General features: G+C 39.8%; 1 protein-coding gene across 5 annotated transcripts in view; it reads right to left on the bottom strand.

Annotated features, from left to right (window-relative positions):
• The window catches only part of NELL1 (neural EGFL like 1), a 280140-nt gene that overhangs the window by 190167 nt on the left and 66011 nt on the right, over nucleotides 1-23962 (bottom strand). For all 5 annotated transcript variants that reach the window (XM_054283614.1, XM_054283612.1, XM_054283613.1 and 2 more), the window contains exons 7-11: nucleotides 23667-23749; nucleotides 19726-19860; nucleotides 18803-18905; nucleotides 15120-15193; nucleotides 8067-8166 (exon numbers count right to left, since the gene is read on the bottom strand). In XM_054283614.1, coding sequence (XP_054139589.1) covers nucleotides 8067-8166; nucleotides 15120-15193; nucleotides 18803-18905; nucleotides 19726-19860; nucleotides 23667-23749 — 495 coding nt within the window. The remainder of the gene's footprint in view (nucleotides 1-8066; nucleotides 8167-15119; nucleotides 15194-18802; nucleotides 18906-19725; nucleotides 19861-23666; nucleotides 23750-23962) is intronic.

The raw sequence follows: 23962 nt of genomic DNA, 5'->3' as shown, positions 1-23962 counted from the left end.
GCCAGCTCCGTGCACCCCAGATTTATGTGACTGATCATCTAATGCTGAGTTCTGAGGTAATTTTTTTAAAATGTTAACGCTTGTTAGCAGTGTCAACATCCAATTCTACACTTAAACCCTGTGAATCCCTCATTACTAACAGCCAAGGTACCCTTCCTTGTGCTCAGCTGGCTCCTTCTTTCATTGCAATCCAGCATGAGAAAAAGAACCAATTCCCTTAATGAAACCTTCAGTTATCCCTTCTAGTCTTTACTCATTTCACAGTCTGGTAAAAACAACTCAAGTATTCCAGATCCAGCCTTGTGGAGCCCAGGTACATTTTAGACTGGTAAAATAGGGTGCCAATACACTGCCTTTAGCCGTTTATGCAATCACAGTACTTGACTTCTCATTTCTGCCTTTATAACTATAATTGAAACTGAACACTGGAACTCATCTCCTCAAACTCACCCCTTCAGCACCTGATTTATGGTCCCCACGCAGGATTGCTATTCTACTGGCATTCCAGATAATATCCAAGAGACAGTAACTTTTATAATATTTTCTTTGTTTCCCCTAAGACTATGACATCCTGGTCTGCTTCCTGCTTCTTTAGAATAATAATTCTCCTTTGAGGTCATATGCAGTATGAGCTTGATTTGACTATTATTGGGTCAGAACCTCTGTAACATAGCAAGTGTCTTGAGCTAGGCAGTAGGAAAATATCACATGGATTGTTACTCTGTCTCAGGCTATTTCATTTATATTTAGTTCTATTTCCCTCTCATCCAAACCTATAAAAAAAAAATTCATCTTTATCAGGATGTTTTAGTCACAAGTGTGCTGGTATGTAGCATCATGCAACTTTCTGCAACAAAATTCTGTTTCCAGGCTCTTTTTATCCCAGTGAGTCAACATTTTACCTCATGATCAGCCCATGGCAAATTTAAGACAATTAGCCAAGTCTCAGAGTCAACTCTAATCACAAGTCCCAGATCAACCACTCCAACTGCACTTTTTCCCAAGCACAAGCCAGTGATTAATTTTCACATCACAGCCCTGTGAATCCCTCATTGTTTATTTGCCACCTCTGAACCCTATCTGTAGATATGATGGCTACCCTGTCTATCCATTTTTTGCCATTAGAGCTGTCACCTGTTTTTAAAAAAAATCTCTGGAAAAACCTGCATTGATTTTGTTTCCTTTATCAACTCAAATGTGAACAGCCTCCACTCAGAATCAGCTTTTCAAGCTTGAAGGCTATTAAAAGAGCATTACATAAAAAAATCTAAAGTATTATTTTAACACCTATTTTATATTTAAATAATAGTATTAATAATTAATTTCAATATTTAATTTTAAAAATTAAGTTTTAGAAATAATTCCAGTTGGCTTTTTATACTAAAACCTCTGTAACTTGAGAAAATCAAGGCTCTAAAAGACATTCCATTTTTCTCCTGTCATTAGGAATACACAATCATAGAACATCCACTGTGCTCTAGACTGTCTTGGCATTTATTATCACCCAAGACCTGTGAAACACTGATTCCTCCCTGTTCAAACTGCTGTCTAGAAGTGACTCCACTTCACTTTCCAACAGCATTTCAGCAAACGTGTTCAATGCCTCTGTGAGTGGATAGTGGAAGCCATTCCTGCTAAGAGCACACATGGTGCTACAACGTTTCATGTCACCAAGCTTTTACAAAACAACTGTAATTTAAGCTTAACCAGCAGGAAAAAATATACTTGAGAGAACAGAAGAGCAAGGGTTCACTGTGCCTCTCTCTAGAAAAGTACACCATTGCTTGCATCAGAGGTTTTCCAGAGATACTTTTTTTTTCCCAGCAAAAATGCAAAATTAGCACTACAAAAGAGCCAAAAGATGATAATCAAGGATGTGGGGTTCTTGGATTTCTTAGACATTGGTCCAAATTCTCCCTAGCACGAGTTTTAGAGCCAATTATCTGATTGTTATTAATTCTTTGATGTGAAATGGCTGATAGGATTCCTAAAAAATACCTCCAGAGGTGCCAAAAGCACCCACTGATGCTGCAGTGGGATCCCTAAATCCCACATGGGTGGGAGATAGCAGAGGGCATGAATCCCCACTGCCCAGCCAAAATAACAATTCATTCAGAATATTCAGCAAAGGCTTATCTGAGATAGTCAGCTCCTCTCTAAATATAAGAATGGCTTAAAATAGAATCATCACAGCAAGCAGGCAATTGGAGAGGATTTAACAAAACCACAGAAAATCTTAAACAGTTCTGATAATCTTAACGAATTTCAGGCCAGCACAGATGACAAGGCAAGCATGAATTAAAATTACAGATGAATGCATTCAGAACAGATGCCAGAAACCATCTTCCCTGCACATACACACACAATCCCTGAACAACAGCCCCTCAAAGTCATCCAAAACACAATTAAGTACTACCAGGGGAATGAAATATTCAAGAGTGTGTTTAGATTTTTATAGGCCTGATGACCTCTGTTCGTCCCCCAGACATTGCTGATAACATTGCTCTCTTCCTTCATCAAAGCTGCTGAAATGTTTGCTCCATCTTTTCCTTAAAAAATACAAGTTTCTTTCCACTCCTTCATTCTGAACATAGAATGACCATTAATAAATGAACTAAGACAATTAGGAAAAGAACCAGACACATGCTAGCAGCCATAAAACCATCACGGTTTCTTCTGCAGCATCAGGAACTGCACAAATGGGTAGGCCTTAGTGGCCCCAAGTCAGATATCTCAAATTAAAAATTCATTCTATTTTGGGATGTTGGGACCCAGGACATTGCTCTGGCTGCCCTGGAGGACTGGAGACCCTGGCAGGGGCTCAGAGACCTTGGCACAGAGTCACAGACACCTGTGCCTTTGATTGTAGCCCATGGAAACAATTACCAGCTTTGTGTGAGGAGTTACAGGGCACAAGGGTTTGAGTAGAATGACAGTGAATTTGTCACAGGGTGAAAAAGTAGAATTTTGGAGTTTTTAGAACGGGGGTTCAAAAGGCAAGATGGAGGAATCTGGGTGTGTCCTGTCCTCCTTCTCCTTCTTGTCCTCCATCTTCTGCTGTGGTGGTGACACTTCTGGATTGGTTTAGGGTAGAGACAGACTGTCTGACATAGGTGATGGGTATTGGAAAATTATTGTAAATATTGTACACACAGTTCTTAGTATAAAAAGCCAACTTAGCCCTGAGGGCAGGCAGTGTGCCACTGATTGACCTGCTGAATGGACCTCGGCAGGTCAAAGAATTTTATAGATAACAGAAAATAAACAACCTTGAAAAGCAGAACAGAAGAATCCTGACTCCTTCATCGGCTGTTGGGCTGGGAAAAAGAGACTCTCTAACCCATCTCGGGGTCATCCTGACCACACAGACTCTGACACTGGGACACCTGAACATTGCTCCCAACTTTCCAAGCAACATCTTCCAAGTCATGGCTCCCGGAACTCCTTTTGCCGAGCAGCACACTAAGCTGTTTTGTGCTGCCATCCAGGTTTTTCATACTTGGTGATTTGGCTTAATTATTCATTGTAAAATGCAAGAACCCAATCAAGACTTCAGCTGCAATCAATACATTTTAGACCCATATCTCTTCCTACTTTTTTTATGGTCAACACTGATGTGCCTCTCCTTGCTTCTGAGGGTTTCCTTCTAACTTCTGGACAATTTTCTGTATTTCTTACAATAGCCTTAGCTGTTCACATCAAAAACTGTAAAACCCCTGTTCTCTTGCTCTTCAAGATATCCTCTATTTCACTGTTTTATACTGAGAAATCTCTAAATGTGAAAACAAAAATTGTTATACTGCTTCTGTTAAAGCACCAGCAAATGTTCAAAAATCCAAGGTAGTTCCAATCTCAAAATCTTTTCTACTGTTAGGATTCAACCCCACAGTTACAACATAATTATGTAAGGTAAATCTGAGGGAAAAGTCATGGAAGAGTGTTAGAATTTGCATTACCAATTATGTCTTTCCATGATCTGAATCAGTTTTTAATGAGTCATGTGCGAAGCAGCACTTTGAACAGCAGCTTTCACACCTTCAGAGACTGTGGACAGCACTCAGTTGTCTGACATAAAACAGCAACTTCATACATTCTTTCAAGTTGCTCTGTGAATGCAGAGCTTATTACACAGTGCTTATCTGTGTGCAATAGAATAATGGTAACTACACAGCCTAACAAGCTTAAAAAGATTTCTTCTTTTTCAGACAGAAAGCTCTTCTAAATCCTAAGTAACGCTACAACTACGTTTAGAAATAAACTAATTCACATTTATCAACTGCCATTAAATCTTAATAAATCTAAAACCTTGAAATAACTCCTACCTCACAGCAATAAATGGGAAAAATTCAATTTCTGAAGAGTCAAACCTCAGTTTCACAGCCAGGCAGGAAGAGATGAGAAACATGCACAACTGAAGAGCCTTCTCACCCTCTAACTGAAAAACTAACAACCTTCCCAAAGCAGCACAAAGAGGGGGGGCAGAAGCCCCAGTTTTAGAATTAAATGCTGCTCCCTGCTGTAAAATGTATATTTCACCTCATCAATAAGATTCTCCCTTTCCTCCTAACGAGTATCAGCAGGCAATCCAAATCCATCAGTCGCACCATACTGCAGGACAGCAAATAATTCTTTTCTCTAGAAACAAAACCAGTGTCACTACTTCACTATTTCATCAAACTCTTTCTTTTAAGAAGAGCACATCTGAAGTTGCTAAGGCTGTTAAGACTATTTCTATGTATTTAAAATTGTGAGCATAACAACACAAAAATTCTCTCATGAAGTTTTATTTGAATCACTCATGCAAAAGAGAAAAAAAATCCACTCTTTCAAAATTATACACTGTCTTTGGCAAGGAGAAAAACAGCTAAAGGGAACAATAAAACACTTTCATGACACTATTTTTTATATTAGTTCTGTCCCTGGGCTATAAAAAATGTAGCAGGCATGCTGTAAGAAAAATGAGTGAATCTCAAAAGTAGCAAAAAATGTATTTTGTGACACGATTCTTTGTGAAACTTGAAAATTAACTAAATTTTATGTAAGCCTAGAAGACAGTTTAATAACACCACATTGTCCTGCTGGAAAGTATAAAGTGGCCACATAGTTAAAGCAGACATTTATATTAAAGCACAGAGATGAAAGGAAAAACTGGGTATACTCTGCATGGCAGCCAAGGATAGATCCCATATACAGATGTGGGGAGGTCCATTTAGGAATTCAGTACATGAAATCACAAAAATAAACTGTGATTTTAAAGCAGAGCTCTTCCATACTGCTCTCACCTGTACACCTCACACAACCACTTCCCTGAAATGTGGAAATTGCCTCTTAGCAATGTGCTATTACCTTCTGCTGCACTATAAACTCACGGGGCAAGCCTGAAGGGGAGCAGGCATTATTTGCTGGCTTTATTTTCCCTACCATTTACAAACAATAATGACCATCCAGGAAGGCCACCAGCTCTGCACATAACAGTATTCAACTCTTTTCGTTGCTGACTCACAATTTCCATCTCCATAAACACCTCAGATTTGTGTTTTACCCTGCAGCAGCTATGGCACTCATCTGTTATTGTGGGAAGTACTTCAGAGGGTACAGTCTCATACCACAGCATCATGAAGATTCTGTATTTCTGTGCTTTTCTTTCCTTCTGCTGATCCCCTCATATTTATCCTTTCATTACATGGAAATTCCTCTGCTGCAGCTAGAAAAGCACAAGATGCAACCCTTTCAACCTTGCCCAATTCAGCAAATATATTCTAGAATTCTACAGAACATGAAATTCAGTAGAAGGCTTCTGTTTCCACAACTACAGATACTAAAAACTCACAAATTGCTACAAAGCCCAGAACCCAGCAGTCACCAACATGCACTGACAAAATTAACACAGAAATAATGTTCTTCTTTAACACTGCTAGTAAACATTTGCTAAATATTCTGTTGAATAACTTAAGGCTTAGCTAAGGACTAATGCAACAAATTACCTGCATCATCATTCATACAATGTGGAATTTGCATGTGATGTGCAAATGGTCTGTGTGGCCTTCCAACAAATAATTTTGCCTATTCAGGACAGCAATTATTACAATGTCTTCCTTACTGCTTTGGCTCAGACAAAAAGAAGCTGAACACAGTCTCTGAAAGAAGTCAGCTCTGCAAACAAGAGAAGCCATCTATCCTTTCCCAGTAAAGGATATGTTGGAACAGAACAGGATCACAAACTGTGGCCCGCTTGCCATATCAGAGAGCACCTGTTTGCTGGATAAAACCCATATCAAATATGGAATTTGTAATAAATATCCATTTTTAACAACAGCACATGATAAAATTACATACTACCACTTGGGGTTGCATGCAATTGAAGTCAAGCAGCATATATTCTATTTCAAGATATAAAAGCAACTTATGAGTGCTAAATTGAATTTATGCCTTTGTAAAGTTGACAAAATTAATCATATCTTTAAGCATCATTTTCAAAAGAATTTTAAAAAGCCATGATGAAATACAAAAAGAGGAGGTATTGTTTTAGCAGTCAGCTAAAGCAGAACTGAAGTGAAAGTTTAATGTGTCAAATTGAATGCATCATGTACCAGTATTCCTGGGAAGGGAAAATACAATTTCTTCCCTTGCTTCTAGAGATCATCACATAAATATACATATTCATCTTATATTATAAATAATGAAGCCAGTTTGGGAATGAATATCTAAAAAGAGGACCTATCACTAACAATAATATGGAAGTGAATAATTATGGAACTTTATCTTCCATCAACTTTGAAGCTTTCATATTTCTAATCCTTTTAAGTAATGAATACATTCTTTTTCAGCACTGCACTACATCAAACTGGGCCATCTGTTAAGAAGTATCATTAAGACATCCAGCCCTCTGAGGGACAGAGAAGCAACATTTACTGCCTGCTTAAATAGCTGCAGATGTTTCTAGAAACTGCTAAACTAATTAATGTGTATATTCTCAGACCATGACCCAAGAGGGAGTCTCAAGCATGCTGGTCTCTGCAACCACATGCATGTGTTTTTAAGTTCAAGGCCTCAGTAAATATTTAACCATGTATATTTACTAATTAATATTTATTGGCAGAGGGAGAGGTTCAGAGCCCATCCATTGCCATCTGCAATGGCACTGCAGGAATTTATCCACAGGCAAGACAAATATTGCAGCAGACCTCCATAACCATCTAAGCCTGCACGTGTCTCATGCTCATTTGGTACCTCCTGCTTGAATTTCTGAGGTGCATCACTGAAGGCTGAATGTGAGTCCTGAGAGACCAGGCTCCCCTTGAGCCCAGCTGAGACTCGGCACCAAGGGAGAGATGAGGAACAGAGATAAATACCCAGGGAATGATTATTCACCCAGCAATGCACTGATCAGAACACATTTTTTTAAAAAAAGCTTGCTCAAGCCTTAACCTTGTGATACCTGCATGTTCCTCATTTAAGGGGATTTCCTCAATTAAGGTTTTAGTTATTGCCTGTTCAGTCTGCTCCAGCCTACAACCAGGACTCACATGGCTGAAAGGAAGAGGAACCTGCATCTCAATATCCTCTGGAAGGAGGAAAAATGAGGTTCTGGGCTCTAGCACTCTTTTTTCATTTTTGTTTTGCATTGGTACTATTTCATTGTCCAGCTTAATTCATAAATTAGTCCTGAGAGTGCTCAGATCTAAATCAACCTCCTTATATCCATCCAACTAGAATCTTAATGCTATTTTTGAGATTTTAAAATAGAGACCTTGAAAAAACACTTTCAAACCCCTGCAGTTGCAGGTATAAGGAACAAAATATATTTCTTTTTCAAATACAGCATCCTTTTAATAGGATGTTTTAGGAGATAATGGTTCCTTTCTCCTCCACCTCTTCCTTTTCTCCTGCCTAATTCAGTTCAATTACAGCTTTGTATCTGCTAAGTCTTCTAACCAAAGGAGTATCACAGAGTGGTTTTAGAATCATGCTTATAGAGGTACTTAATATCTTATTAAAAAGGAATTGCTCTTTTAAATGTATTTCCTGTTGAATCAACAACTTGTATTCCTTCCAGGCTGGCTTACCTCTACAAACACTGCAGCACTGGTTCTCTGGAAGAACATGATCCTTTTCTGAGCAGTTCAGTGGTGGACAGGTCTCTGTTACTTTGACTAAAACTCCATTCTGAAAATAAACAGTATTTTTAAAAAAATTACATTGGTGAAAATACATGCAATGGCAAGGATCACATAGTTTTCCATCCACAGCACTAGTAATCTCCAGTAACAACATTGGTAAATTAGCAAGAAGCAAGTTAAGTTCATTTGTTCCACCATAACATCAAATCTGGAGTAATCTACTGTGCATTTCTCTGCATTAAAAAAAAAAAAAATTAAAAGGCAAGGCATTTCACCTCAAAATTCTTTACCAAATATGTAGTCTCATATTTGGTAAAAGCCTCATTTGGTAAAAGTCTCAATATGTAGTCTCATATTTGGTACAAGTCTCATTTTACCAACATGTAGTTATCTTCTTTTCAAGTATTCGAAGGAATTTAAGAATTTCAATCCAGCTAAAAGATAGTCTTCCTGCTTTCTGCAAGTCTGAGCTTTATTCCTGTTATTTCCCAGTCCACACACTTCATTGATAAGTTATTCAACTCCAATTTACACAGCAAGACCAGTATTTTCAAGTGTTGTGTTGTTCTGTCGTGTCCCAGAGTCTGTTCTTTAGAATTACTGATCACCTTATTTCCGAAGTTAGATCCTTCAGAGAAGAAAGCTCATCTTGAGAGAGCCCCACAGAAACTGCTGTGGAAAAATCAAGCCAGACATCGCTAGATTTTGATTTCTAGATTTAGAATAAGACTATGATAGGAGGATAGGAGGTCTAGATGCTGGTAGAAGTTTTCTGTAATCACAGACATAGAGCCGTCATGGGGAGATTTTTCCACCAAATTTTACTCCATCTTCTCTCATCCAGCAGATCAGCCTCACTTTGTCTCCAGACCAAACAGCTCTACAGCACTTAGTTCCATGTTTCTCAACATCTTGTCCCAAAATAGCCTCCTCTTTTACCTTATCCCTCCCTCCAGCCTCCTCCATACCATAATTTACTTGTTCAGCACCCCTTCTGCAGCTATGCCAGCACTGAAAACTAGCAAGCGGAGCAAAAATTAACAACTGGGATTTCTGCTCAGTAGGAACTACAGTAACTGCCCCACAGGACTGTCCACACCTGAGTAATCTCATTTTCCAAGCTATGAAACTCCACTAAGAAAGCAGGCAGCCTGCTATGTTGCCAAAACCCCTTTTAACATCAGTCTAGAACACTTTTCATGGCATCTCAGATGTCAGAACAAAAAGGTGGAATAAGAATTTCTGCCTTCCTCAAATGAAGAAATTTCACTTTCCAGCTATCATGATTGCAGAGATAAGTTTACAAATACGATCCAAACATATCTAGGGCTGGGAAAGCAGAGGAAAACCAATACCAAAGAATAGGCAAAAACTCATTAAAGCGATCATTCTCATAATCTGAAGGACCAGATGTGGTGCTTGTGAGGGTCCCCAGGATGAGGTGAGAATCTGACTCCATGTTCTCAAAAGGCTGATTTATTATTTTATGATATGATATGATATTATATTAAAAGAATGCTACACTAAAACTATACTAAAGAAAGAGAAAGGATACATCAGAAGGTTTAACAAGAATGATAATGAAAACTTGTGACTGAGTCAGAGTCTGACACAGCTGGACTGGGATTGGTCATTGAGTTAAAACAATTCACATGAAACCAATCAAACATTCACCTGTTGGTAAGCAATGTCCAGACCACATTCCAAAGCAATCAGATAATTATTTACATTCTGTTTCTGAGGCTTCTCAGCTTCCCAGGCGAAGAAATCCTGGCGAAGGGAATTTTCAGAAAATATCACGGTGACAACCAGATACATGATTTTGAAGAGAGGATATTGAAATTACCTGTGAGTGCACCCTGCATGAAGAAACACCCAGTGCAGAAGCTTGCCCTCACAGCTACACAGCACTGTGCACAGCACACTGCAGCACAGGCTCACTCAGGTAAAAACCTCTGCTGGTCACCAGCCCTGCCACCTCACCTCACCTCACCAACTCAGTAGGCTCCAGAAGGAGATCTCACCTACACGCTCAGGAAATGCCTGCTGAGGCCACAAGGCACAGATGATGGGCCCAAGGTGCCCAGCAGCTTGCAGAACCTCCAGCTGAGGCGTGCAGCGGAGCCAGGGACTGCAAATCTGTAATTCTGGAACCGCCGTCCACCACTGCCCTGACACTGCAATCTCCAGGCCAAGCAGGGCCATTGCCTTCACTGGCAAGCTGCACCAGTTGCTGTCGTGAATAATGCTAAAAGAACCCCACAGGCATCTGCTTTTCTTATTTTTGTGAGAAAAAGCAGCTACAGAGGGCACACACCATCAGAGCAAGAGCAGCGGAGTCAATGGAGGCGTTCGGTCTCCTCCTGCTCTCAGTTGCACAGGGGAGAGGCAGGAATCCCCCACGGCTGTCTGTGCAACTGCAGGATCAAAGGTGATAAAAGAACCAGACACGGAGCCATCGCTCACCATCACGTTATCAAACAAGCAGCTAGAGCAGCTCTGCCTGTAACTCATTGCCTATTTAAGCTCAGACAGGACAATTACGGCAGAAAGAGTAAAGTATGTCAGCACACCACAAAAAGTGTTGACTGACAATAAATCTGGCCAGAGAAATATGGCAAGAAACGGTATGAAAGTCAAATGAGTGTCAGGATGAGTCAAAAAGCTAAAGACAAATTTATTCCAAGCTCACTGCTTCTTCAGTGACTCACAAGTAGATTAAACAACACAAATTGAGAATTCCATTAATTTAACAACAGTAAGATTTTATTTCCTTAAGTCTTCTATTTTCTGCAGAATTTGCATCTTGGGAAAACAAATTAAACTTATTTGTAATTAAGTTTTAAAACAATTAAAACATTTCCATGTTAAGTATTCTTTGGGTTAAAATTAATTTGTTATAAACTAGTACAGATCCAATTATAAGAATTATCATCATCAGATTTCAGATTTTATCCACTGAGATAAGTAAGAAGAGTTCACACTTTAGAATTACTGCTTCAGGCAGCCTTAGAAAAATTATTCCTTTTTATATTCAATTCACATATGTAGTAGTCATAGAATGTGAACAGAAATAGATGCCAAAAAGACTTTTTTTTCTGGAATAAATATATCAAGCCTCGGTTGTGACATACAATCCAGAAAGAATGAGATCTGGAGTCAAAAACTGACAACAAGATAATTAAACTTCTTGTAATTACCAAGGTAAGTACATACAAAAGAGGATTGGATGTAAGCCTAATCAGTGACATGTAGTGAAAATCTGAACAATGAACAGCACACCTCACATGATCGGTTTCGAAAATTATTTGCAAGATTTCAGATAAGGCTATTTTGGTGGGGTTTTTTCCTGTCTGAATTTATCTGTGCCCTGGTTCCAGACAAGACAGGGTTGATCTCTGCAGCAGCCAGGAGGGGCATGGCCAGGACAGGAGGCTGTCCTACAGCACCTCACTCTGCGGTGGGGCTGCTGGGGCCCAGAGGGAGCAGCTGGGTTTTGTTGTTCCCTGTGAAATGACCACCTCTTCCCTGTACCCCTTGTCATTACTGTTATTGCTGTTACTGTTTATTTTCTTATGTCCTTGCTGATTCCAATAAACTGTTCTGACCTCAACCCATGATCTTTACCTTTTGTACCTCCAGCTCTCTCCATCCCAGCCAGGGAAGTGAGAGATGTGGTTTCAGGGACAGCACCACATGCAGCAGTATCACTCCTAGGCCCAAGGAGCTGGTATTGATCACTCTCTCAGGGCACAGCTTCAAACAGCAGCCTCAGCTGTCACCCTGAAGAAGTACATCATTGTCACAGACATCTTTTATGAAAATCCTTTCCTTAGGATTTTTCCCCCTGAGAAGCTGGGAGGCCTCAGGAACAAAATGCAAACATTGATTATCTGCTGCTGTGGAATGCAACAGGTGCATCTGGGATTGGTCCATCTTGGCTGTTGCTAATTAATGGCCAATCACAGTCAGCTGGCTCGGACAGAGAGTCCAAGACACAAACCTTTGTTATCATTCCTTCCTATTCTATTCTTAGCCAGCCTTCTGATGAAATCCTTTCTTCTATTCTTTTAGTATAGTTTTAATGTAATATATATCATAAAATAATAAATCAGCCTTCTGAACCATGGAGTCAGATCCTCGTCTCTTCCCTCATCCAAGAACCCCTGTAAACACTGTCACACATCGTTCCTTATCTTTACAAAAAACTTTTTAGTCAACCTTCCTGAAAGCTGTGGGCCCTGTCCATCTTGTATGGCACTCTGTGACTGCCTGCTCCCAGCATTAATGAAGAGGCATTTATTTTTGTACCCTTTGCTGTCAAGCATGTCATCTTGTTTATGAACAAGCATCATGTCATTCACAGGCAGCTGATCAACTGCAAATTCTCACTCCAAAAAAAGTTATAAAAATCTTCCCATTGACATTCAATCGCCCACATCACCATAAGGGTGAAACACAAAAAAAAAGCCCTAAACAAACCAACAAACAAAAAATCAAACACTTATTGAATGCAGAAAGGTGCAGTTATCAAAAGCTCATACACACTTGCATTTTCTGGCCTTCTCACCACAAGAGAGGCATGGAAAAGCTGGGAGAGATCAGCCACGGACAAATAATAGACCAGGATAAATAATAGACTGGAGCTTCTCGCAGGAGGAAAGGCTGGAGAGGAGAAGCTCAGAGGGATCCTGCACACACGTGTGAGTACCCAAGGGTGCCAAGAGGAGGGAGCCAGGCTCCTCTGAGCAGGGCCCAGTGACAGGAGCAGGCCCAGGGGCACAAAGTGAAACACAGCAGGGCCCATGCGGCATCAGGAAACCCTCCTGCAGCGTGGGGCTGCTGTGCAGTCTCCATCCTTGGGGACACTCAACATCTGGACGTGGCCCTGGGCAGCTGGCTCCAGGTAACCCTGCTCAAGCAGGTGAGCTGGACAAGGTGACCTCCAGAGGTCCCTTCCAGCCTGAACTGTCCCATGGTTGTTAGAAATACCTGTGTGCTCCTTTTGTCATTGTAGACTCATCTAAAGAGTGCTTGTGGGCAGGATTCCAGCTGGGAATGGTTGTTCATTAATAACATCTGTGCTTATGGTTAAGAGGATGTGCATCATAAATATTTTTAGTCTGGATTAGTTTTGAAAAATTAAAAAAGGTCTCTGCCTGATAAAGAAAATCTTTGATCTAGCTGGATCCATCAGCAGTATTATTTTTTTTTTTAGATGGAAAAATCAATACAAGTTAAAAACCTCTTAAGTTTGGATCAGTACCTATGCAAAGAATAAGGAATCCATCGTCAAATAAAAATTGAAATGTGAAATTTCAATTTAATCTTGTTGACATTACTCCACTTACAAATATATCCTCCTTTACAGGCACAAAGATTTTTAAGTTATCTTTATCAACACTATTACATTGACAGTAGACGTGTGCCCTCCACTGTATTCCTTCATGGATCAGCAGCTTTTGAAATCTGATGTCAGTGTTTCAAGTCTGGAAAATTAAACCATATTAAATTTTGTATGAGAAAAGCCCCTCCTTTTCTCATACAACACCGTGTCCACACAGGACAGAAAACAATGGCACAGCCACAGTTTGACTCATGCCCATTCATCCTTCACGCAGGGAGCGTTCCCACCTGAGGCAGCAGACAAGTAGGTCAGGTTTAGGAGGTCATGCTGAAGACATACTGAATGAACCTCCTGCACAGAGACACACCAGCCCGCAGAAACACATGCAAGCATCCTCTTAAAAACTCTCCCCAGGCCAGTGAGGTTTAGTATTTTGTTGAAGCACACTTGTGGACACAACTTCAGATTGTGGGGGTTTTTCTGAAGGTATGCATCAAATGATTTTTTTATGGTGTAACATTCACAGATGCCATTTTGAATATTTATCAATACTGTCAATTGAGATGCAAATACCAACTGCAATGTTACTGTAATTAACATTGCCATATAATTTTCCTTTTAACAATAAGCAAAATACAAAAGCCGTTTTCATTATTTTACTCATTTGATGGTTGGTATTTGCTTTTAATCTTCCTGAACGTATTATCATACTCCTAATGATGAATATAACACTCTTATTTATAGCACAGAGATGTTCCAGAGACACAATTCAGATTCACCCTCTCTGGTTTCACTTTAACTTGAAAATACTCCTGTTCTCATTTTATACATGTACTTCCACTCTCAAATAAGCAATTCTATGTCATTTTATTAATGACAGGCATCTTAGTCTGCCTTCCAAGACAACAACCTTGCCCACCTATTTGTACAGGCAGTGCTGAGCACCCCATACGGCTCCACAGGAACAATAGCAAAGTAATTCTGCATAACAAGCTGTTTTCACAGCATCTGCAACCAGCTATTGTCCATTTCCATTAGCGAACAGAAAATTGCTACTCTGTACAGTGAGCTCCAAGCACAACAATAACCAGATCACTGTAATCTTTTCCAATGCACACTCACCAACACCCCCCTGAACAGATCTAACGTGATCTCCATTCACCTGTGCTCTCAAATACTGACTGTCATAGCCCAAATGTCATGAATTTGCCAAAAAGAATTCAGTCCGCTCCAATATTCTGTAATTTACCTCAACTACTAGAAGAGCTATATATAGTTTGAACAACAGCAGGGAAAATACAGAGTATCTCACACAATGTAACAAGAAGGTTGCTTCAGATTTTAGCAATTTGGCTGAAATAAGTAATTTGCCCAAGAGGCTGTTACTTTTTTCTATAGCTCATGAAAGCAGAGATAAGAGAAAACATTCTTCCAAATCATTTTGCCCATATTTCTCTTATCCTGCAAGGGTCATATTCTTGCCTTGTTTTCGTATTTGTGGCTTTCAGTGACTTCAAGGTCACCTTTTTTGAGACAACAGATGTCACATTTGCATGAAGGAAGCCTAAAGAAATGCACTAACTTTTCACTGTCACTTCTGAACACCACAGATACATTTAAAAACAGGAAAGGCTTATACAGCTGAAACTTACTCGACATTCCCTGCAGCTCTTGGTTAACACTCGCTGACCTTCTGCTAGCACCTTGCCTCCATAGATACACTTTGCTGTAATTCAAGAGGAGGAGGGAGATTAAAAATTCATTAAATCAGTGTTTAAGCAGCAAATAAATGCAAGGTATAACGAAGAAGTAAAACCAGTATACACACACACTGAAAAAAAATCAATACATTAAAAATACGATTCATTTTGCTTTCATCAGAAGTCAGTATCACATATAATTACAAACAAAGTAACAAACAAATTCATTTTAAGAGAAAGTAGCCTCTTTACCCAAACTAGAGAGAGGGAATAGGAGCATAAACAATATGTCCTGGACCTAATAACCTATCATTCAAGAGAAAATGTTTTCACTACCAACATCATGTAGAGTAGTTACAGTATTTGTGTTACTAGAGGTCCTCATGACTCACTTCAAGAACTGGAGACATTTATTAGCATCCAGTTCATCACAAGAATAATGTAAGCACAGATTTCAATTACGCCTTCACATTTTCTGTGGGCCCAAAGGTGAACCCTTCATCTTACTGGAGGACTGCACGACCAGATTGGATGCAGTGAATGACTACTGAATGAACAAACTGCAAAAATCTATTTCAGCAAAATATTCTTCAGGCACACGTGAAACGTGTAGGACTTTCCCAGGAAACTGAGAACTCCACTGCAAAACTCTTGCCTGAAGTTTTGACCCTTCTGCCAAAGGTGAGTGGCTCCACAAATGATCCGACAGACCGGAACGTTCCTCGCTCGCTTCACGGCAAAGTCACCTGGCTTGGGACTCCTGCCACCGCGAAGAAGGCAACGGGCATCAGGGCCACAGCAGCAAACAGCTTGGTCAATTATGACCAGAATTATCACAGTCCCCATGCAGCTACATGTCTAAATTCCAATTGCAGAGAAGGACAGTAAATCCATCAATTAAAGAGAGCAGCTGGACTGTTACGATCTCACACAAATCAAGGATCCGCCATAAAAGCGCCCTGCATTACAAAGCAGATCGATGGTAAACGCTGATAAAATAACTTTCTGCTGTGCTATTTCAGCTCTTTCTGTACTTGGCCACTAAAAGTCTGACGTGTGACCCTGAAAGGAAAGCTAAAAGGTGTGAATCCTATGCTGCAACTGAACAGCGCTTTAAGGTTTTGAGAGTCAAGGCATTTGCACAGTGCAAGTGTTGAGAGGAGTCTGTTCTCAACAGACACTCTATCTAGGACTGTTCTACCTGAATTTCCCTCCTGTTTTACCAGAATTTCCCTCCTGCCCAGGCAGGGGAAGCACTCACAGGTGCAAGTGTGTCCCCCTTACAGGTGATGCCAACAGTTCCACAGCAGCAACTGTCACAGCCAGATTGATTCCCAAATTTTAAGCAGAAGAGACTGATAGATCAATCTTCATGAACCTTCAGACATAAATTTGCTTCTAATGACTCTTTGTGAAAATGCTCATTGCTTAAAAAAAAAAAAAGAGAATGATTTACAATTTTCAGGCTAACTCAGTTTTCATCATCACTAAAGCATTTAAAAAGTGGTGTCTTCCTTTTGGCATCCTAGTTTTCTCTGTTTTTTCAAAAGCTGCCCTAGTTTTTATGCCTTACTTGTTGTGATCGCACTTCTGAAGAAAACTTCAGATGAGGAAGCTTTGTTTAAATTAGGAATCCCAGTATCCCAGTAACTATTTTTAGGAGAATTTGAAATGGAGACATTTCCTTCTTTCTGTCTGTTTTCCTGACATGACTAGTTTTTACACAGGAAGGGACACACTGAAAAGCAAGTTAATGTACAATTCAGAAAAATTGTATCTAAAATTACAGTCTTTTGCCAAATATTATTTGAAATGCTAACACAAGGTGGCAGGGATCAAAACTGAACTGCCTAAACCCCTTAACATATCAGACATTAGAGCTTTGCTCATTAACCCTTAGCTAAGATGGGAAAGTGCTCAATAACCCAGCCACTCAATAATCCCTAGAGACAGCAAATTACAACTGATGGTTCTATCAGAGCTAAATAGAAAAAGCACAGAGAAAATAACACCTGCAGTGCAGCTCTTTGGAAAACCTCTGCAATTACTCCTATCTACCTCGAGGTGACCAACTGTGGTCCTAGCACATCATTTTGTCAAGGAGCTGGCATTTACAATCAATTTCAATCAACTTCCACACGTCCCTTCCCATTGACTGACACGCTGAGCTCTTGTCAGAATAACGAGTCAAGTTTGTGCCAATCACTGACAAAAGGCAAGTTTGATTGTTCATCTTCCCATTACAAATAACAGGAACAGGTCACTCATGAGGGTATACACTGAATCTACAATTTTGTGCCTTACAATTTCTTTGTGTCAGATTTTGACTCTTGTGCATACATCCAGTTTCATGAAAGAACCCCCTAGACTTTCAGTGTTACAAATAAAAATATTTTGAGACAAATAATCCAGGCCAGCATGACCACTTTGCCACCCAAGTACTCTGTTCATGAACATCTTTCAGTATGCAGAATATTCATGCTGACATACAGCCCAGAGAAATGAGATTACATGAGAAACAAGAGCAAGTGCAAGATCACAGCTAAAGGATATTTGTACATGGAACTAACGAATTCAATGACTCAAGAAGGGTGACAGAATGCTAAAAAAGTGTTATTATTTCCCTAATAAATCCTAAAATAATTCAACATCCCTGTCCTAATAAATTATTGAAAAGCTCATGCATGAAGTTTACTCATCTTCCAGAACAGATCAGGGGAAAGAGAATTTGTGCTTCTTAAGGTATGGCTGGCATTAGTATACAGCTAAAATTTTCATACATAAATTGCCTTTGTTCCTTGTACTACTATTAAAGTAACAAATATTGAATATTCCTTCCGTGAATGTTACTTAACAGCTTTCATTCCCACTAAAAGGAACTGAAAGCTGATAATAACACCAATCACAAAATGTACTTAGCTTTTCTTTCTTCTCATTAATTTATTTGGAAATTAATTACAGCAAACTACGGCTCCACACAGGGATATTAAGCCAGGGTCTGATATACTGTCATGTTTATTTTAAAGAACAGCCTTTTAACTTGAAATAAAAGACAGGCAAAAAGATAACAGCTTGGTTAGTTACTCATCACAAAAGAAAGTTCAGACCACAGGCTTGATGCTCCTCAACACATCAAGAGGAGATACCAACTGGAGCCAAGTCAGCCTTCCCAGCCCCCAACAGGATGAATATAACAATAGGTAAAAACAGCACCTTAGAAATTGGCAATGCTTGTTCATTTCTCAGCAACTATTCATTTTCTTCCTAAATCACGTTTGCCACTATGGCTTGTGTTACCTGAACTACCAGGAGCTCTGAAAACCATCCCAAAACGTGCTGGTGGCAGGACAAGAAGGCAAAGCAGCCAGGTGGTAGCAGCAGCTACCAACTGGAGCCAAGTCAGCCTTCCCAGCCCCCAACAGGGTGAATAATTTTACACTAACAATAGGTAAAAACAGCACCTCAGAAATTGGCAAGGCTTGTTCATTTCTCGGCAATTGTTCATTTTCTTCCTAAATCACGTTTGCCACTATGGCTCGTGTTACCTGAACTACCAGGAGCTCTGAAAAGCCTCCCAAAATGTCCTGGGGGCAGGACAAGAAGGCAAAGCAGCCAGGTGTGTGTGCTGTACTCACCCCTGCACACCTTGCAGCACTGAGAGTCCACGTGCACGGGCAGAGCATCGGGGGGACACTCCAGAGGGGGACAGGACATCCTCCTGCACTCCACAGCTCCTCCCTGGGCAAGGGGGCAGGACAGAAATCAGCTGCATTTCATACACACCGCTGAGAACTATTCCAGTAAATGAAAACACCATTCTGGATTACAAACCTATCCTTCAGCAGCAGATTTAATCCCACCCAACTGCAAAATGAATCAAAGAGCAGCTGAAGGTGAACTGCCTTCAGTGTTTTGATACGTATTGCTGATTTTGCCCCCAACCCCAGAGCAAAACACATCAATTGGGAAACATAAGTCAAGAACATAAGCCCTACTTTCTGTATGCTGTTCCAATCATCTTTGGGTTTTTTAACAACCAGGCTTCTATTTTCCTGAGCAAACAAAGGCTCTCTTCAGATATTTATCAAATAATTTCAAAGATACCAGTTTTGCATACTAATCCTCTTTCCGTCCCTTGTATTTTGCAGTCTGATAAACGCTGAAAATGAATCTGCAAGTTGTTACCATGCAAGATGCAACTAAGCATCTATGAATACTATTAAGATAATGTCTCCTTTTTGAAAAAGCTACTGCAGTGAAAACAATTCCAAAGAAACACAGACAATGCCACTCCTTCACCCCAAAACCACAAAGTCCTCACAGCTATAATTAAAACAAGGAAGAAAGCATTGTCAAGGGAAGGCTGATTTTATGTACGAAGCTTACAAATAAGTAATGTCAAAATTTTATTTATTTTACCACTTCCCTCTCTATTGTCCATGCTGCCACTAGACACATTCTAAACACACAGGAACTCTCAGAGTGAACATTACGTATTCAAAGGCCATTTTCACATTTTCATTAGATCCTATCCTTCAAACTCTCCAGAAATTCTTACTTTGCATGTGCAATTCCTGCAGTGATCATCTTCAACCCATGAGTCTTTGTCTCTGTAGATCAGTCCATTTACTTGACAAGTCTTCTCACAATGACAGTCTTCCAATTGACTCAGCCTTGTTTCTGCATAATTTAACTATAAATGAAAGTAACTTGATGAGATTTCTGCAATCCAAACACATGATTTCAAAAAGCAAAAACCAGTATATTTATTTTTAGCAAAACCAACTTTGACCACAACCTTTGAAACACTGAACCAGGAAATGAGCAGGTAAAAACCAACCCTATTCCCCAGATTTTGATGGAGTTAGTACATGGCCATCCCACACTATGATCAATGGACAAACCATGCTCCTGGAGCAAACCCTGGCCTTGCGGCTAGCTCTGAACACTCCTTGTTGTTACAATAGAAATACAAGCTTAACATCGAGCAGTAAATATGTGCATTCCTTCCCTGCCTGTAAAAATAACTGAAAGATTACAGGCCTCTGTTCAAAAAATTTTTTTTCCAGCAAAATAAATACAAGAAATTTTTTAAAAAATCAAAACCTACAGGGAAAATTTTGTGATTCGTTAAAGTATTCCTGGCTGTATAAACCCATGATAAACCAGATTGCCTAGCCCATAAATGAAGTCAAGTGCTTGATTTTTCTTGATTTTAATTAAAGCCAAGTTTGAACCCTTTTGACTTTCAGCAAGGAAAGACAGTAGAAATTTCTGTGCTGGAAGTCCCCATGTAACAAACACATCTGAATACAAAGCACACCCTAGTGGAGGCTCATAATTTACCAAAAGAAGTTATATTCCACTCAAAGAAGTGCAGGAGATGCCCAGACTGATTTCAGCAGATTGTTAAAGCCACATGAATTATTTTAGCCATTATATTTAGAGGAACTAACAGTACTCTGGCCCAGTGGGGAATGCTGCAATGTAACACAACCCTTTTCTCCTGCAGCAAATTAACATTTTAGCCAGACTGTAACACCCTGACACACAGTGTGCCTCTATTTAAGGACACAAAATTAAATCAACTCAACATATCCACTGGAGAGATTCCGAATTCATTCAAATTATGACAAAAATAAAATAAGCTTTAAAAGCTAGGATTTATTAGCCTTTAAAAGCAATGTCTTCACAAAGCACAGGTAGGAAGAGGAGGTAAGGGTGGTTAGCTTGCTACAAGTCATGATCAAATGCTCCTTTCATAGCCCTCTGTGACAATGTGCTGGACCATTCACAGGGGCCCTGTGTCCCACCCTGAGCCCACCAGACTCAGGACAGGAACAGCCCAAACAGGAGGGTGTGGTGCTTGTGAGGTCCCCAGGATGGGGTGAGAGATGAGAATCTGACTCCAAGTTCTCAGAAGGCTGATATATTATATTATTAGATTAGATTACATTATATTATATATTTTATATTATGTATTATATATTATATGTTATATTGTATATTGTGTATTTTATATTATACTATATTATATTATACTATATTATATTATACTATATTATACATATTATATTGTATATATTATATTATACATATTATATTATATATTATATTGTATCATATCATATTATATTTGTTATGCTATACTAAAACTATTCTAAAGGAAGAGAAAGGCAATATCAGAAAGCTTAACAAGAATGAATAATAAAAACTCATGACTCCTCAGAGCCTCACCACAGCTGGACCATGATTGGTCATTAATTAAAAGCAATTCCCATGGAACCAATCAAACATTCACCTGTTGGTAAACAATGCCCAAGCCAGCTTCCAAAGCAGCAAACACAGGAGCAGCAATCAAATAATTATTGTTTTCATTCCTCTCTGAGGCTTCTCAGCTACCCAGGAGAAAATCTGGGCAAAGAGGATTTTTCAGAAAATATCACTGTGACAGCAGGGAGCCTCCCTTTCCTGCTCTCATTCTGCACAACTTGCACAGCTACTAGAATTACTGGAGCCTGAAACCAGTAGCTGGATGTTTCCTTCCCAGCTCTGAGTCTCTATAATTTTAATTTCTATAAACTGCACATACACATTGATGGCAAACAACACTTGCTCCCCTGTTCAATGCTGCGATACAGCTGGAACCAAACACAGACTGAGAGAGAAGCTGAAATCTGGGTACAGTGGAGCCTAAAGGCAGCAATGAGACACCAAGACACTTTTCCAAACCATGGTGTCCATGCTGTGCATCTCCTGGAGCAGGATCAGGGGCTAGGGATGCTGCCCATGAGCAAGCCTGTTGTAGTGTGCTTTCTTTATTTGGCATTCTCTGAGCACCTGCCAGGCCACCCAGCATCTCTGCAGGCAGCCCTTCACAGCCCTGACATGCAGCATCCCCACAAAATACACCTGTGTCTACATTAGTCACTCCTGCCTGTTGTGGGTAGGACTTCAAAGGCAGATACAAACCTCCAGACCCCCTATTTCTAACTTGCATTTTTCTACCAAGTTAATTTCCTTTCCTGTAGCCTGCATTTTGCCTGGACAACAGGAAACGACTGCAACAAAACAATCAGGGGACTGCTGTTACAGAAAAGGAATTTGCAATGAAGGATTATGCCAGCACCACTTTATGAAAGTGCAGAGTCTTTGCAGTACAAACACTGTGTTATTTGCTTCCCCTCATAAAGTACTAGCAAGCAAAAATATAATTAACATCAGAGAAAGCAAGTTACTCAGTACACTGCATAATTGGAACTTGCTCATACCACCAGCAGGGCTCAAAATAATTGCCTCTCTTTCACAGTACAAGCAGAAAACTGAACTAAAAGCTTCACACTTTTCATTTGGATCCAGCCTGTCCAAAGCATGTCAGCTGAGTAAGAGGACTGCCAGCATAATGCACTCACTCTCCAAAAAAAACAGTTTCCCCTTTCCTGTGGGGAAGGGAAAGAGCATTTGAAGTATCATGAAGCGTTAAAAAGAATCATTTTTTACACAAGCAGCACTGCTATGCAAATCCTGGTTTGGAAATTCCCACAGTAACTACACTGGGAGTAAGGGCATCTACAGGTTGGTTGCATCTGCACTTAAATCTAAGCAAGCAACATGTAAGTGCTGCTTCAAAAGAGACAATTAACATCCCTCTGCCACACACCAGATGGTTCATTCTCCTTCTAACACAGATCAGGGGTTTGGTCACCTCTAAAACACAGTTTCCTACCCCAAAACTTCAGCACAGCCTTGCTGAATGGCCTCGGTTTAACACTGAGGTTGTCTGTGTATTGTAGGAGCAGAACCTAAAGAAAACTTCCAACATTTCCAACAAACAAAAAGAAAATACCCAACATTATAGATTTTCATACACCCCAGTCATGATCCAAAGCTGGGGGGGAAAAGAAGAAAGAAAAAACCACAAACCCAAGCCCACACCACATCACCTGGAGCTGATGAAAACCGATACAAACACTGATAAAAGCCATTGATCAAAGGGGCTGTCAAGGGCAGCACAGTCAGCAGGTTCACAGGCATTTTCATTCTGGGGCCTCATTTCAATTCCCAGCAAGGAGACTCCACCAGTCCTGAAGACTTCACAGCACTTCCCACAAGAAAACATTCCCCCTCTGACAGCATCACATGGGGAGGAAATCGTGAGGGGTTTCACTCTTTTGTTTCTGCATTTATCCCTCCACATGAAAAGGGAAATCAAGCTAAGGCTGCTTACCAAAAATCAGACTCTGGGTATTTGGTCACTACCTTACAAATAAGTAGTATTGTAGTATTGTCTGCTACAATAAAGCAGACAACAGAAACATTATTGAGCTTAAGAAACAACCACAGAGCTAAGTCCACAAGACTACTGCAGACAGAAAAAAATTGGCTCCACTATGAAAATTTAGATTCATTTTCATGGTATAAGAAACGGCATCTAGAATAAATACTTTCATCTTTGTCTTAAGGAAGGAAAGGGGCAACAAAAAAAGCTTAGGTACCTACTTTTGCAGTCATTTTTGCCAGGAGTTCTTGCAAATCCATGATTCCTTGCACCAGACTTAAGAAATCACTGCAGGTTGGGCATGCTCAATAGAGAAAGATTAAAAAGAAACAGAAAAGAAGGAAAGACACAATAACCCATAAATAAACAACAATCTATCACACTAGATTTATCTGAACATAAAATGCAATCTGTTTATACAGAATTCTTGCCTTCTGGAAGTCAGCACATGCAAAAATAACAAGCCTGAAAGTATTATTTTTAAAGCAGAGAAACAATCTGTATGAAAAATCTAAAC

The sequence above is a fragment of the Melozone crissalis genome, unplaced genomic scaffold (assembly GCF_028551555.1).
Source record: "Melozone crissalis strain CALT ecotype California unplaced genomic scaffold, PUWL_Pcris_2 ptg000038l_1, whole genome shotgun sequence".
NCBI classification, from domain to species: Eukaryota; Metazoa; Chordata; class Aves; order Passeriformes; family Passerellidae; genus Melozone; species Melozone crissalis.
Note: the sequence above shows the minus strand (reverse complement) of the source record. Positions and strands in the feature narration are given on the sequence as shown.